The sequence below is a fragment of the Pelodiscus sinensis genome, chromosome 27 (assembly GCF_049634645.1).
Source record: "Pelodiscus sinensis isolate JC-2024 chromosome 27, ASM4963464v1, whole genome shotgun sequence".
NCBI lineage: Eukaryota > Metazoa > Chordata > Testudines > Trionychidae > Pelodiscus > Pelodiscus sinensis.
In genome coordinates, this window is record NC_134737.1 from 12,352,216 (window position 1) to 12,365,580 (window position 13,365).

Sequence of the window (13,365 nt, forward strand, 5' to 3'; positions counted from 1 at the left end):
GCTAATAGCGGTAGCTCCCTCTACCCCGAATTACAGTGGGACTAGGCATCTCCATAGCATTCCTAGTACCTGCAGGCCTGTGTGTGGAGGGCTGGGGCCAGTATCTTGGGCTCCGGTGCAGTGTGTTACCTCATGGGTCCAGACCGCAGGCCAGCCCGATGTCTGCTGGGCTTCAGATGGGGACTGAACTAGCAGTCTTTGTGGATTTGACCACAGTTTCTGAATGAACGACATGCAAATGGACCGTTTATACGGGAAGCTGGTAAAAGTCAGGATCTGGCAAGAGAAGCATCTTTCTGAGGAGCAAGTAGGTGTCTTGCTCACACTAATAATCTGCCAACGGCCTCTGCCTGCTTCTTTTCTCTGCACAGACGGGGAAGCGGAGTGGGACTAGCAGAACTGGGTGATAGGAGCTCAACACAAAGGCTGTTCTGCTGCTGCTGACCTCTGCTGTCTCCCCATCTGTCCCACAGGCTAGCAGGAACAGCCTGGGAGGGGCCCATCTCCGGACAGACGCGGATGATGCCAGAGCTATGACAGGGGCTGCAGTCTCGGCACTGAGGGGTGATCAGTTATGGAACAGCCACCGAAGGAAATACCTGCCATCAAGGAGGAGGAAAAGGAAGAGGCAGTGATAGAAGCAGGTGAATCCTCAGACCCAAGCGGAGGACCAGACAGTTTGCCTCCTTCTGGCAGCTATACAGGTAAGTGGGAGGGGTGCAGCGGGGCAACAAGCAGGTGTATCTGGTGAACCATGGGTGCAGGCTTCACCGGGAGGAAACCATTTTTCCTATGGAAAAAGCCCTTCTAAAGAAACAAACCTTGCAGCAGGCAGGTGGGCAGGGGTGCCGCCCTGCAACTCCAGGCTCTCAGCCGAGAGTGTGCGAGCAAAGTGCAGAAAACAACCAGATGTCTGTATACCCAGGACTAGCATGTGCAGCTTCATGTGAAAGGAATCTCCCCGTGCCCCAGCCGGTCTCGAGTCAGTGCCTCGTGGCCGGTGGTGTGAGTGAAGTGCTGCAGACAGCTTGCCTCTCTGAGCCTCTAGCTGTTGGCTCCTGCCAGATGTTCCAGGCACTGCTCTGCGCCTAGCGGCAGAGGGGCTTGCGTGTGAATGGAGCGTGGCTTCTTTTAATCTTTTTTTTCTAAACCAATTCATTGGCAGCCAAGCTTCTGAAAGGCTTAATCATTTTCCTGAAAAGATGACTAGCTCTGCCCAGCCACTGGCTGAGAATCAGAGGAGGAAAATTAAAGGGACCCAAGTAATTCTAGGCCCAAAACTTAGATTGGGCTGGGCGGAGGGAAAGCCAGCTGTGAATCGAGCATTTTGTTGTTGCTGAGGAGCCAAGCACAAGAGGCTAGTGCCTGAGGACTGGATTGTGGAGTTTCTGTTCGGTTTCACTGTCCAGCCTGAATCCAAAAGGAAGAAAACAACATAAATGACTGACGCTGTTACACTAGGAAAACCATCATTTCCCGCCCGCAGCGTGCAGAAGCCGGTAACCGGACCTGAGAACTGTCCTGGGCTCCTGTGCGCGAGAGCGTCTTTGTTCGCTCGCTCGTCTGTCAGACTGTGCAGTGCTCGTGTGTCTGCTCCCCAGCCTAGAAATGCTTCCCTCTGTTCTCTTTGCCCCCTTCCAGACCTCTCCCAGAGCTCTTCTCCATCCCTGTCGGACCAGCTCCAGATGGGCGGCGAGGAGACGTCCTCGGCAAGTCTGAATGTGGAATGCAGGGTCTGCGGGGACATAGCATCGGGATTTCATTACGGCGTGCACGCGTGTGAGGGCTGCAAGGTACGGAGCGCAGGCAAGAGACGCTGCCCGCTGCAAAGGCAACAGGGCAGGCTCTGGGCCCTTCTGTGTTACCTAGGCGGATGACGTCTTAGTACCTGGACTTCTGATCTTGCACTTGGCTCTGCAGCCTCTTAGGGCTGTGGTGTTAGTGGATCGTGAAACTCATCCAGTGACCTCTACTGAGGGAGAGGGAGGACGGGCAGTAGCAGATAGGACACAGGCTCCTCTTGGGGGAGGCAGCAGCTGCCTGGTGGTCCTATACTGGGCAGGAGTTGAGCTCTGCAAGGCAAGTGCCTTCCCCAGCGTCGCAACAGCCTCGTGCTTCACGCAGCAAATCCCCAGTACTATTGGGCTTGCTTTTAAAGAGGCTCTTTGTGAGATCCCAGCCCTCGGCCAGCAGTGGGCACGTGCTCTTACCCCCGTGGGCATGCACCCCTTGCCTGGCCCTGGCTGTCGAACGCCTTCCTCCACAGCAGATGCGGAGGTGCTGCTGTAGCCAAACGTTCCTCAGTGCTAGGAGCTGCTGGAGAGGACAGGGTGTTGAGAGAGGGGAACCAGTTTGTTCTCCCTCCTTGCTGGCCACAGGCAGCGTTGTTACAGCCGAGCTTTGACTGGTGTACCAAAAAGGCTGCCGTTGGCAATCCCTTCTGCACGGTCCCCTTGCGAGGGGGGTTCTGTTTGTTCCATGGTGACCGCGTGGGAAGTGGTCTCTGTTTGGCAGCCTCTCTGTGCTGCCAGTACCCGCTCTCCACCCGGAGTGAACCTTACGAGGGTCAGAGCAGCCCGGAGCCCCGCAGGCATCCGCTGATGCTGTTCAAAGCGCTGTTAGTAATACTGTTCTCGCTCCCTCTGTCCCCCTCCCCACAGGGCTTCTTCCGACGGACGATCCGCATGAAGCTGGAGTACGAGAAGTGTGACCGGAACTGCAAAATCCAGAGGAAGAACCGGAACAAGTGCCAGTACTGCCGCTTCCAGAAATGCCTCTCGCTTGGCATGTCGCACAATGGTGAGGCCGTGGAAGACCCCTGGGGGAGCTGGACAGGGAAGGCCTGGCAATTGTGCACACAGTTCCCAGCATTATCAGAAAGGATGAGAGGGGCCAGGTGTCAGGAGGCCAGTTGCCTGGCACTTAGGAGAGTTGGTGCCTTTTTAAATGTCTCAAGCTGAGCTCTCAGAATCACCCCTCCCTTGTGCAAACAGAGGCCTGTGCTCTCGGAAGCTGTCCTGCCTGGACAGACCTCAGCCAGGAAACCCTGCTCTGCAGTGTGGAGTAAGCAGGGGAGTCTCATTCCTGAAGGAAGCCATGCAGCTGCCGTGGTGCCTTCAGGTGACACCCCAGTACACGGGCAGCCAGAGCAATACAGCAAACAGGGGAGATTTTACCTTTCCCCTCCCAGCTGTGCATGCGCAGTGCAGCCATCGGGCGGAGCAGCAGCTGGGTGCACAGAATGCTGCACAAGAGTGGGGAGGCTTGAAAAAACCCACCAGAGCAAATCTTCTGGTCTCCTAAGCTCCCTGGGTCAGAACCAGAACAACCCCTAGTATCTTGTTTTCCTCAGCGGTGTGGCAGGTGCTAAATGGGGCGTGGGAGGGAGGGAGGGTGTATTCTGCCATGTTTCTGTCCTGCTCCTGAGGGGCTGGAGAGCAGGTCAGGCCCATGGCAAGTCTGAGCAGTCTCCAGGTTGCCCCAGCCACATCCAAGCATGCACGCCATATCGGAGGAGGCAGGAACGTTCTGTAAACATTCTCTCTGCATCTCTGGAGAGGCCCAAAGGGAGGCCTGGGTGTGGCTCAGAGCCAGAGAGGAGCCACACCGTACACGGTATGCGACTCGTTTAGTCCTAGGGCTAGAGTCAGGCCAGTAGCTCTGGGAGTCTGGTTTGTTCCAAACCCAGGGCCTGGCCCCCAACCTGCCCCTTGGTCTCCCAGGAGGCTGGACCGTGGTTCGAGTGCTGATCCCGTGCAGTATTGGTCACGGAGTCAAGCAGCTGCCTCTTAGTGCTGTCTGTTCCTGGACCGTGTCGCGTGCGTAGGAACAGATGGTTTCCATTCCTGCCTGTGCGTAGAGCTGACCCAGCAAGAAGCAGCAGCGCAGACAACTCTGGCGCTTTCATCCCAAACACAGTAGTTTCAAGCCGAACAACCTCGTCCTGAATTAAGAGCCGGGCTTGTCCAGGGAGCAGGTCCCTAGAGAGCCCAAAGCACGACAGTGCAGAGCCCGCGCTGTAGATCGAACCTGAGTCGTCATTGGAGCGGGAGGTTACAGTGAGCTAACACCGATGCCCCAGGGCAGCGCTTAGCTTGAAGTTCCCCAGCTCTACGCCATGGTGCCTTGTTAATTCTGTCACATGGAAGGCTTTCAACCCGGGCTTCCCAGGGGAGCTGGGGTCCCAGACATGCAAAGTGCTCACTGTCAGAAGCAGGTGTCATTGATGGCAGGGCAGATATGTGTGTCCTCTCAGGAGCATCGCAGGCCCCCTGAGGTTTCTCCCAGGACTCCTTGATCATGCCCGCTTTGTTATGTGACAGCAATTCGTTTTGGCCGCATGCCAGAAGCGGAGAAGAGGAAGCTTGTGGCAGGCCTGACAGCGAGTGAGGACAGCTGTCACAACCCACAAGTGGCCGACCTGAAAGCCTTCTCCAAGCACATCCACGACGCCTACCTGAAAACCTTCAACATGACCAAAAAGAAGGCAAGAGGCATCCTCACTGGGAAGACGGGGAGCACCCCGGTGAGTGCTCCTCCCTGGTGGGCAAACCGGAGGGCTAACAGCACCATGCACTGGCCTTTATTTCCATTCCATAGCAGGGGGTGTTGCCAGCAAAGATACCCACCTGCATTGCTGGTATCTTAGCAGTGGTTGTTTCTCCCGCACCCGGTGTGTCTTTGCGGCTCAGGCATGACCACACACATCTGAGATCTCCCTGAACTAAAATTTCAGGCAGACAATGACTTGTTTCTATTGTTCTGTATATTACAGGTTAAATTACTGTAAGGTGCACATCTGGCTGAAAGACTGTAGTCAGAGTAGTTCTCAATGGTTTGTTGTCAAAGTGGGGTGACGTTTCTAGTCTTCAAAAATGTTAAGGCAGCAGTTGGCAACTGAGGCTAGTAAGTGGGCTGCATGAGTGGCCCTCGTATCTCAGTGGCCTCAAGACTGTCCTAAGCGAGACAGTCTCCTGGGAGACAGCAGTTTTGCTCACCGCGCTTGTGTACCCAGAATTTGCGGGGGTGCGGACTGAACCGTAGCAGCGCTGTGATTGGCTGCAGAGGGAGCGCACGGCTCTGACAGTCAGTGCTGTGTGCAGCCCGCCCCCACCTCGCTTCCCGTGCCCTGGCTTTATGTGCGTGTCACGTTAGTAATACGGTAGGAAAAAATTATGCAGACGGAAACCAGCGAAATCTGGCAGCCCTGTGTGTGGGCAACAGTAAACAAAATGTGTCACAGGCCACTCTCAGAACCCTGATGAGCAGCCTGCGGGTGGTGCCTCACTGTGTTAAGGTGTGTTTGTAAGGAGGACAGAGATCAGTTGTTTTGCGTCCACCGAAGGTAGGACAAGTAACCTGCAGCACTGGAAGCTGAGGTTCGATATTAAGAAAAAAAAAAAAAACACTAACCCTATGGGGAGTTAAGCTCTGTTACAGGGTTGCCAGGGAGGGTGTGGAATCGCTGGCCCTGGAGGTTTTAAAGAACAGGTTTTAATTAAGCCATGGTAAATTAATAATCGGCACTGACGCGGGCAGGTCCACTTATCCTTTCACGTTGGTGCTTTCCAGCACATCCGTTGCTGGCAATTGACTTGGTCAGGAGAATCTTGCTCCTGGTGCCCAGGAGTTAATGATTTGCATGGGCCCCCCAAGGAAAGCCTTCCTGAAATAGACTTGCTGTCAGGAATGGTCTAGTTCAGGGATTCTCAAACTGTGGGTCACGACCCCGTTTTAATGGGCTCACCAGGCTGGGGTTAGACTTGTTGAGGTCTGGGGATGGGGCCTGAGGACTTCAGCCCTGGGTACCAGGGCTCAGATTACAGGCCCCGTACCAGGCTCTGGCCATCCCACCCAGACCAGGGGGATTCCGGGTTTGGTCCCTCCCACTTGTGATCTCACAGTAATTTTTTTATTGTTTGAGAACCCCTGGTTTTAGCCATACGTGGTCGTGCCTCAGCACAGGGGACTAGGTGACCTCTAAAGGTCCCTCCCAGCCCCCCATCTCTATGATCCTATCAAGTATTTGACATGGTTAATGGATTTCTTCATTATTTTCTCTTGGGGGGTAGGGGGAGGAGGTATGGGGCTGTATTGGGGAAATGTTTCTCTTGCTTATCCGGATGCAGTGGGGTTCACTGTGTAGCGCCCCCCAATTTAGCAGTGCTTTGCCACTCACAGACATAGCTCCATCCCTGCACCAGCCTACAGCGGTTCCATTTGAAACCAGCTGGGTAATTCATCCTCTCTTCCTTTCCCTGCTGACTTGATTCATGCGCAGCACACTACTCGCACCATTCAAGGTTCTTGATATGCTGCAACGGTTTGCTTGGAGTCACTGAGACAATCCGCATTCCCAGCAGCCAGGGCTAACTCTAGGCGCAGGCCTGTCTCTTAGCACCAAGTTCTGCAGTGTTTCTGTCACTGCTGCGGGTCAACAGGCTTCTGGCTGTGGCAGTCCAGTGAAGCATAGAATGCCCATGTGGCAGGTAGAAGCTGGTCACAGCAGTCAGATGTGCTGTCAGTATGATCAGGTGACATCCTGCTGAACTGGACTGCCTTCAGGCCACATCTTCACTAACGGAAGATCCACGCAGCTGCAATCAGTCTTCTGGAATTTGATTTAGCAAGTCTAGTTAAGACCTGCTAAATCGAACTCAGGGTGCTCCCACCGGTGGCTGATATTCCTGCTTATGCGAGGAGTAAGGGAAACAGATGGGAGTGCCTCCCGCAGTAGGGACGGCGGGAAAACTTGAAACCAGGTACATCGACTCCAGCTGGAGCCGTGTATCTTCATTTGACGTTCCCTTCTAGTGTAGACCTGAGCTCAGCCTTCCTGCTGGTGAAAGAGGAGCAGAAGAGGCCGGCTTCAGGATCAGAAATGGAGGCCTTGACGCGTCTAGGCTTCCCATCACCTGCTAGTAGCACAGAATCTTCATTGCTCTAAGAACATGAGAACGGCCAGGCTGGGTCAGAGCAAAGGTCCCTCCAGCCCAGCATCCTGTCTGCCCACAGTGGCCAGTGCCAGGTGCCCCAGAGGGAACGATCAGAACAGGGAATCCTCCGACTTATCCCCCGTCGCCCATTCCCAGCTTCCGACAAAGCGAGGCCCATCCCAGCGAATAGCCATGATGGACCTGACCTCCGGGAAACTATCTAGCTCTTTTTTGAACCCTGGGATAGTCTTGGGCCTCGCTCTGTAGTGCTTGCTGCTGGATTTCCAGGGCGTACTGCAGACTCTCTGCAGGGAGGCCTGGAGCTGCAGCCACTGCCACATGCCAGGGTGGGTTGGGGATGAATGGTGAGTTTAGACAGCTCTTCTGCACCAGGGACAGGTCACAGCTCAGTCGCTCCGCCCCCCCGGCAGAGATCCTCACGTTCACTTCTCTTCCATGCAGCCGTTTGTGATCCACGACATGGACACCCTGTGGCAGGCGGAAAAGGGGCTGGTGTGGAAGCAGCTTGTGAATGGGATCCCCCCCTACAAGGAGATCGGGGTCCACGTCTTCTACCGCTGCCAGTGCACCACGGTGGAGACGGTGCGGGAGCTCACCGAGTTCGCCAAGACCATTCCCAGCTTCCTCAGCCTCTACCTGAACGACCAGGTGACCCTGCTGAAGTACGGCGTCCACGAAGCCATCTTCGCCATGCTGGCCTCCATCATGAACAAGGACGGCCTCCTGGTGGCCAACGGGAACGGGTTCGTGACGCGCGAGTTCCTGCGCAGCTTGCGCAAGCCCTTCAACGAGATCATGGAGCCCAAGTTCGAGTTCGCTGTCAAGTTCAACGCCCTGGAGCTGGACGACAGCGACCTCTCTCTCTTCGTGGCTGCCATTATCCTGTGCGGAGGTGAGCGGGGCCCATAGCCAGGCGCTGGGGATGGGGCAAGGCTGTATGGGTTGTGGGGGGAGTGGTCATAGCTGCTGGGGAACAGGATCAGTGCCGTGCCGAGGGGTGCCGTGGCTGCTTGGGGCAGTGATTGGTGGCGTAATAGGGGAAAGAATAACTACACTGAAAGTGAAGCTTGGGAAGATCTGTGTTCCCTGACCTGGTTGTGCAGTTGGGCCATGCCGAGCGCAGACAGGGAGGGCGGGAGGGGAGCTTCCACCCCCCGAAAGCAGGGATGGGGGGAGGTGCCCAAAGGCGTGAGAGCTGGGCAAGTTGCTCAAAGCACCTGTGTGTTGTCCTCAGGGTAGCACTCAGCTGGGGAGTGGTGTGGCTGGACGGAGGGTTGGAGCGTTCTAAGGCATGTTCCTCCTCTCCCTGCAGACCGCCCTGGCCTGATGGACGTGAAGCAGGTGGAGGAGATACAGGACAACGTCCTCCAGGCCCTGGATTTCCACCTGCAGTCCAACCACCCGGACGCTCAGTACCTCTTCCCCAAGCTGCTCCAGAAGATGGCTGACCTGCGGCAGCTGGTGACCGAGCACGCGCAGCTGGTGCAGAAGATTAAAAAGACCGAGACAGAGACCTCATTGCACCCCCTCCTGCAGGAAATCTACAAGGACATGTACTGAGGAGCGTTTCATTCCTGCGGGTTAAAGCCATGGATCCTGAGCATAACACTTCGTGTGGCGACCGAGAAGCCCCTCCCCGCCACGTCTTCCTTTTCTCCTGCTTGGAGCTGTTTTCTGTATAGTCTGGGCATATGGTACATAGGCCTGCCCGCCCCAAGACTTCGCGGCTACTGCCTGCCAAGCCAGAGCTGCCGTTACCTCGCACTTAGGCGCCTCAGAGGCAAAACAGCAGCAAGGCTTCTCTTGCTGCAGCCCAGCTGTCGTGTCTCTCACGCGACGTGTGGTGAGATGCATTGCAGAGAAGGTGGGACAATGGGCCCAGCAGAGTAACAAGAGTCTGGTCTGCTGGACTGAGGCCAGACAGTACCTTGCTTATCTGGCAGGCCCAACAACTGCACTTAGACCGCGTATCCGTGGAGCATTTGTTAGGTGTTGCACTTGGACGGCTCCAGGCCCGAGCTGCGAAGCTAGACTATTGGAACAAAAGGAAGTGTGTGTCTGTATGGATCTCCCAAGGAAAAGCCAGACTGTGTGATGAAGGATACTGATGCTGCTTCGGGGGAGAGACTGTTGGCTAGTCCCTGGATGCCCATGATGGGCCATGGCTCCCTCCGGGGCTGTGCATTCTCCTCTGCCGTGCAAATCACTCCCATGGAATCCTGCCCGACTCCTGCTGGGGCTGAGCTGGTCCTTCTCGGCCCCTTGACTTCACAGGGGAGGGCTGCTTTTCCTGGCTCTCCTATATTAGCCTAAAAATGGAGTGGGGGCTGGGCGGTGGAGGTCAGCTCATTGAAGACAAAGGTAGCTCTTAGAGCTGTTGTTTTGGCATCTGTTGCTCCCAGTCTTGGATGCAGGGTGCCCGGCAAGACTTGCGGGGTCAGAGGGACTCCAGGTCCTGCTGAAGCAGGAGGATGAAGGGCCGGCTGTGCTGTGGAGGGGACAGCAGGGTATGGCCGGGGTGTCCTAGAAAGCCATGATAATGCTGCTCTGCGGTTGCCTTCCCCCTCGTGTCCCATTCGTCTTCCCAGTGCACCCTGTGGCATAGACAGAGGAGGCCTGTCAATGCGAAGCCAACAGTGGCGCCTTCCCCGTCAGCACAGACACTAACGTGCCGGTGTCCTCCAGTCACGGGGTCCCTTCTCCTGACGTGGCTGGTCACGTCCGTGCGGTTGGTGTCAGCAATGGCTGGAGCCGTCATTAAGCATCTCTCCACAGAGCTGTGCCAGCAGGGATAGGCTGCCCCAGCTCCCAAGGGGATTGAGGACAGACTGACTGACTGGGGGCTTAATTCAGCCGACTGACACCATCCACAGGCCCAGCTGAGGGACTGCTTTGGTCACTTCCCCAGCACCTGAGACTCACAGATGCCAGTGTGCAACACTCCAGCGTGGTCGGCGCAGCTGGTGAAGAATGGGGAGGTGGCCTCTGGCCTCCAGCCTGTAGTGAGTGGGAAATCCGATGGCTCTTGAGTGGCCTGCATGCAGTGAGTTGGCGGTTCTCAGTCCGGTTCCTAGTGGTTCTCAGTCCGGTTCCTAGCGGACAGGCGTCCACACCACCACCACCCTTAGCACTAATTGGCACTTTCGTCGGCAGTCTCAGCAAGCAGTGGGCTGGGGAGACAGAACTCGCCTAGTGGGCAGAAGGGCATGGCTGCTCCCCGCTCAGAGCTGGGACAGGTTAGTGGAGGAGTCATGGGGAAGCTTTCCCTACCCCTTCCTGCGCTGTCCCTGCACTGTGGACAGAATTTCTGTCTCTGGTGCATGCTAGACACTAGCCCGCACTAAATTCACTTTGACTCTAGGTCCCGATGCTAGTCACGTGCAAAACTCCACGTGCACCAATCCCTTGATCACAGTGAGGAGCAGGCGGCTGTCCGGTCGCGGTGTAAGCAACGTAAGAGTCCCTGGCTGGCAGAGTCTTACGCATTTGGGGCTGGGAGTTTCATTCCATGCCCTTCTCCGGCTTTCTCTGTGCTGGGGCAGAGGGCGGCCTGGAAGTACCGTTCTCGTCTGAGAACTCCCTGGCAGCCTGGATCCCAGAGCAAGTGGGCTCAGCTTGACAAGGGGAAAATGTTTTCCCTGCACCTTTCCCTTGGATTCTTGGACTCTTTTCTGCTCCTGCAGCCTGCCTGGTATTAAGGCTCTGCCACTTCAGTTTCATTGACAGATGTGCAGCTGCACGAGGCGGAACAGACTCCTGCCCGGCTAATGGGCCTGTGTCCACAAGGTAAGCAAGGGCCCTAGAGCTGTGCGTGGAGCAGGTCCCTGCAATAAGGCACTGCTGTATTTGCCGTCACTTTTCAGAGAAGAACTAGCGGCTGTGAAAGGACGGGCAGGGCACATCTGGTGTCCTGAGCAGGCTTGTTAAAGGAGCTGGATTACATGCCTTCCCCGTCCCCAGGGTGACGGGTTACCATGCTGCAATAAATGATCTGAGGCAGAGAGAGCCTGCTTCCCTTCCATAGCTGTGCTTGGCAGTCCGCTGCTTCTGTCCTCCCCCGTGAGCACCCGTATCGAGGATGGGGCTGGTTTCAGACCTTGTCTCCCCTACGCACTCTCCTCACTGGGGCGGGACTCCTCCTCGGTGTCGTTCCGGGCTGTGCGTCCTAGTAAGAAGCAATGTACGTTTAATGGAAGGAGGGTTGTGTATCGCAGCATTTCCTGCCCACCACCTGGAAAAATCGCTGTGATGTGAGTAAATGGACCATCAGGCTCATAATCTGCTGTTTGGAAACCCCTGAGCTAATGGCTGGCTCAGAGGGAGGCTACAAATTGAGACCAAAGCGGCCTGTTCCCAGCTCTCTGCCAGTTTGCTGTGCTCCTTTGGCAAGTCATGCCTCCCCATTTGCCTCAGTTTCCCCATCTGTTTCATTGGGCTAGTCCTTCCCTACTTCAGAGGTGTTATGAGACCCAACTGAATTCCCATTTGTAAAGCACTTTGAAGTCCTCTTGTGAAAGGAGCCCGAGTGTGAATGACAGACTGACGGGTGTTTGATTGGCACCTTTCCAAAGGGTCTGTACCGACCCGGCAGCCCCCTGTTCTGGAGTGCTCCCATGCTGTGAACGGAGAGGCTGTGGTGGCTCGCGGCTGCCCCGGCCTTAGGAGAAGCTGGTCCCACGTTCTCTTCGTCGCTTGAGGAACTTTTTGCTCACTGTCAATGTTGTAACAAGCCTCAAACTGAAATGTATATTTTTGCTAGAAGTACAAACCTCCAAGTGTTTTTAATAATATAAATGGGCGTCGCAGACTGACTTACCTTGAAATAAATCTGACTTAAATATTTAAGAGACTTTGAACGCATTGCCATGCTTTCTTTCAAACTCTTCGGTGTCCTCCGGCACTGCTTCTGGGCCAAGTTTAAATGGCTCTTTCATTACATTGCTGTTTGTGGTGGTCTCGCTGAGCCAGCTTGTGCTATTTGCAGTGCACAAAGGGGTCCCTGCTCCCACATCAGTGGGACTCTGTGCAGGGACAGGAGTCTGCTTGTCACAAGATCAGCCTTGGGTGCTGATCAGGTGAAAACTGAGACCAGGTCTACACAAAGGGGAAAGTCGAATCAAGGTGCACAGTTCCAGCTATGTTAATTACCTAGCTGGAGTCAAAGTACCTTCATTAGAGTCTCCCCGCCATCCCCACAAGGGAAGGTTGATGGGAGCAAATTCTCCTGCTGGCTTCCTTTTCTCCTTGCAGGAGCACTGGCCACAAACGGGCACCTTCTAAATTTGATTCAGCAGGACTTAACTAGACACTCTAAATCAAACTCCGGAAAATTGATTGAGGTAGTATCAATGTGCTCTGGAGCGTAGATGTGGCCTTACTTGCATAATTACTCCCATTGATAATTCCAGGCCAGTTCTCCTAGCATGAGCAACGCGGCAGAGCGTTTGGCTTACGCCGTGGTTGGGCACCAACTGAGCTCTTAGCTCCTGCTTTTATACTTCTGACCCCGCCTTTCCACTTCCTGGGGGTGGGGCTGAGTTGCTCTGGCCCTGCCCACCAGGGGTCTTAGGGAATCCTTTCCCTTCCAGGTCAGAGGGAGGCCAAGTTGCCTCATTACACACACTCCCCCCAATACTCCTGACCTTCCATGGACACCCAGGGCTCCCCTATCACATCTGGGGCCCACTGCCTCGCCCAATGTTTAATTTGTATTGAAAGAAGTCAGAGCTCAGACCTGGTGCAAATGAAGTATTGGCTGGGTGGCCTGATAGTGGTGGGTGCTGGCCGGTGCCCCTCTCTAAAGGGAACATCACAGCCACACAGCAGCAAGGGTAGCATGGCCTGTGGTGTATTGCCACCCTTACCGCTGCACTGCTCTTGTGGCTTGTAGTGCCTGGGGCTTCATTCGGTCACAGGGGGCTGCATCTTACCAGATCCTCCTGCAGCCCTTTGGCTACTCCAGCCTCACATGGATGCCATTTCAGATTTTGTGGGGCAGGTGGAAACTTTAACCAGGATTCCAGGGACTAGGCACCTTAAAGTTCTAGGGGTTTTTTCTTTTCAAATAATAAGAATTACCTGACAGGAGCACTGTATCCAATTATATAAAGAAAAAATACCTACAATCTCCAATTAAAGCTTATATGTACATTTAGAATAACCAGGAGGTAATAGAGCCTTGACGTATCAGCTCAGAAATACACGTTTGATGCTTTCTACACTCCCTTTAGTAGAAACCCAAAATAAATAAAATCTGCTTACTTTCTCTAACACTGTGCTAGTAGCATTATCTACTATTTTAGTCAATTGTTTTTCAGTAAAAACTAGGGCTGGTAAGTGATTAAAATGATTTGTGATTAATCTTGTGATTAATTGCACTCAAACAATGGAATGCCACTTATTTAATTTG

The 13,365-nt window shown here is 54.7% G+C and overlaps 1 protein-coding gene across 6 annotated transcripts in view; it reads left to right on the forward strand.

The window, feature by feature from the left end:
• The window catches only part of PPARD (peroxisome proliferator activated receptor delta), a 38,304-nt gene extending 26,503 nt beyond the window's left edge, over positions 1–11,801 (forward strand). For all 6 annotated transcript variants that reach the window (XM_075910526.1, XM_075910528.1, XM_075910527.1 and 3 more), the window contains 6 exons: positions 474–704; positions 1,642–1,793; positions 2,661–2,799; positions 4,323–4,525; positions 7,398–7,848; positions 8,269–11,801. In XM_075910526.1, coding sequence (XP_075766641.1) covers positions 575–704; positions 1,642–1,793; positions 2,661–2,799; positions 4,323–4,525; positions 7,398–7,848; positions 8,269–8,516 — 1,323 coding nt within the window. In that variant the 5' untranslated portion in view covers positions 474–574 and the 3' untranslated portion in view covers positions 8,517–11,801. The remainder of the gene's footprint in view (positions 1–473; positions 705–1,641; positions 1,794–2,660; positions 2,800–4,322; positions 4,526–7,397; positions 7,849–8,268) is intronic.
• The last annotated feature ends 1,564 nt before the right edge of the window (positions 11,802–13,365 follow it).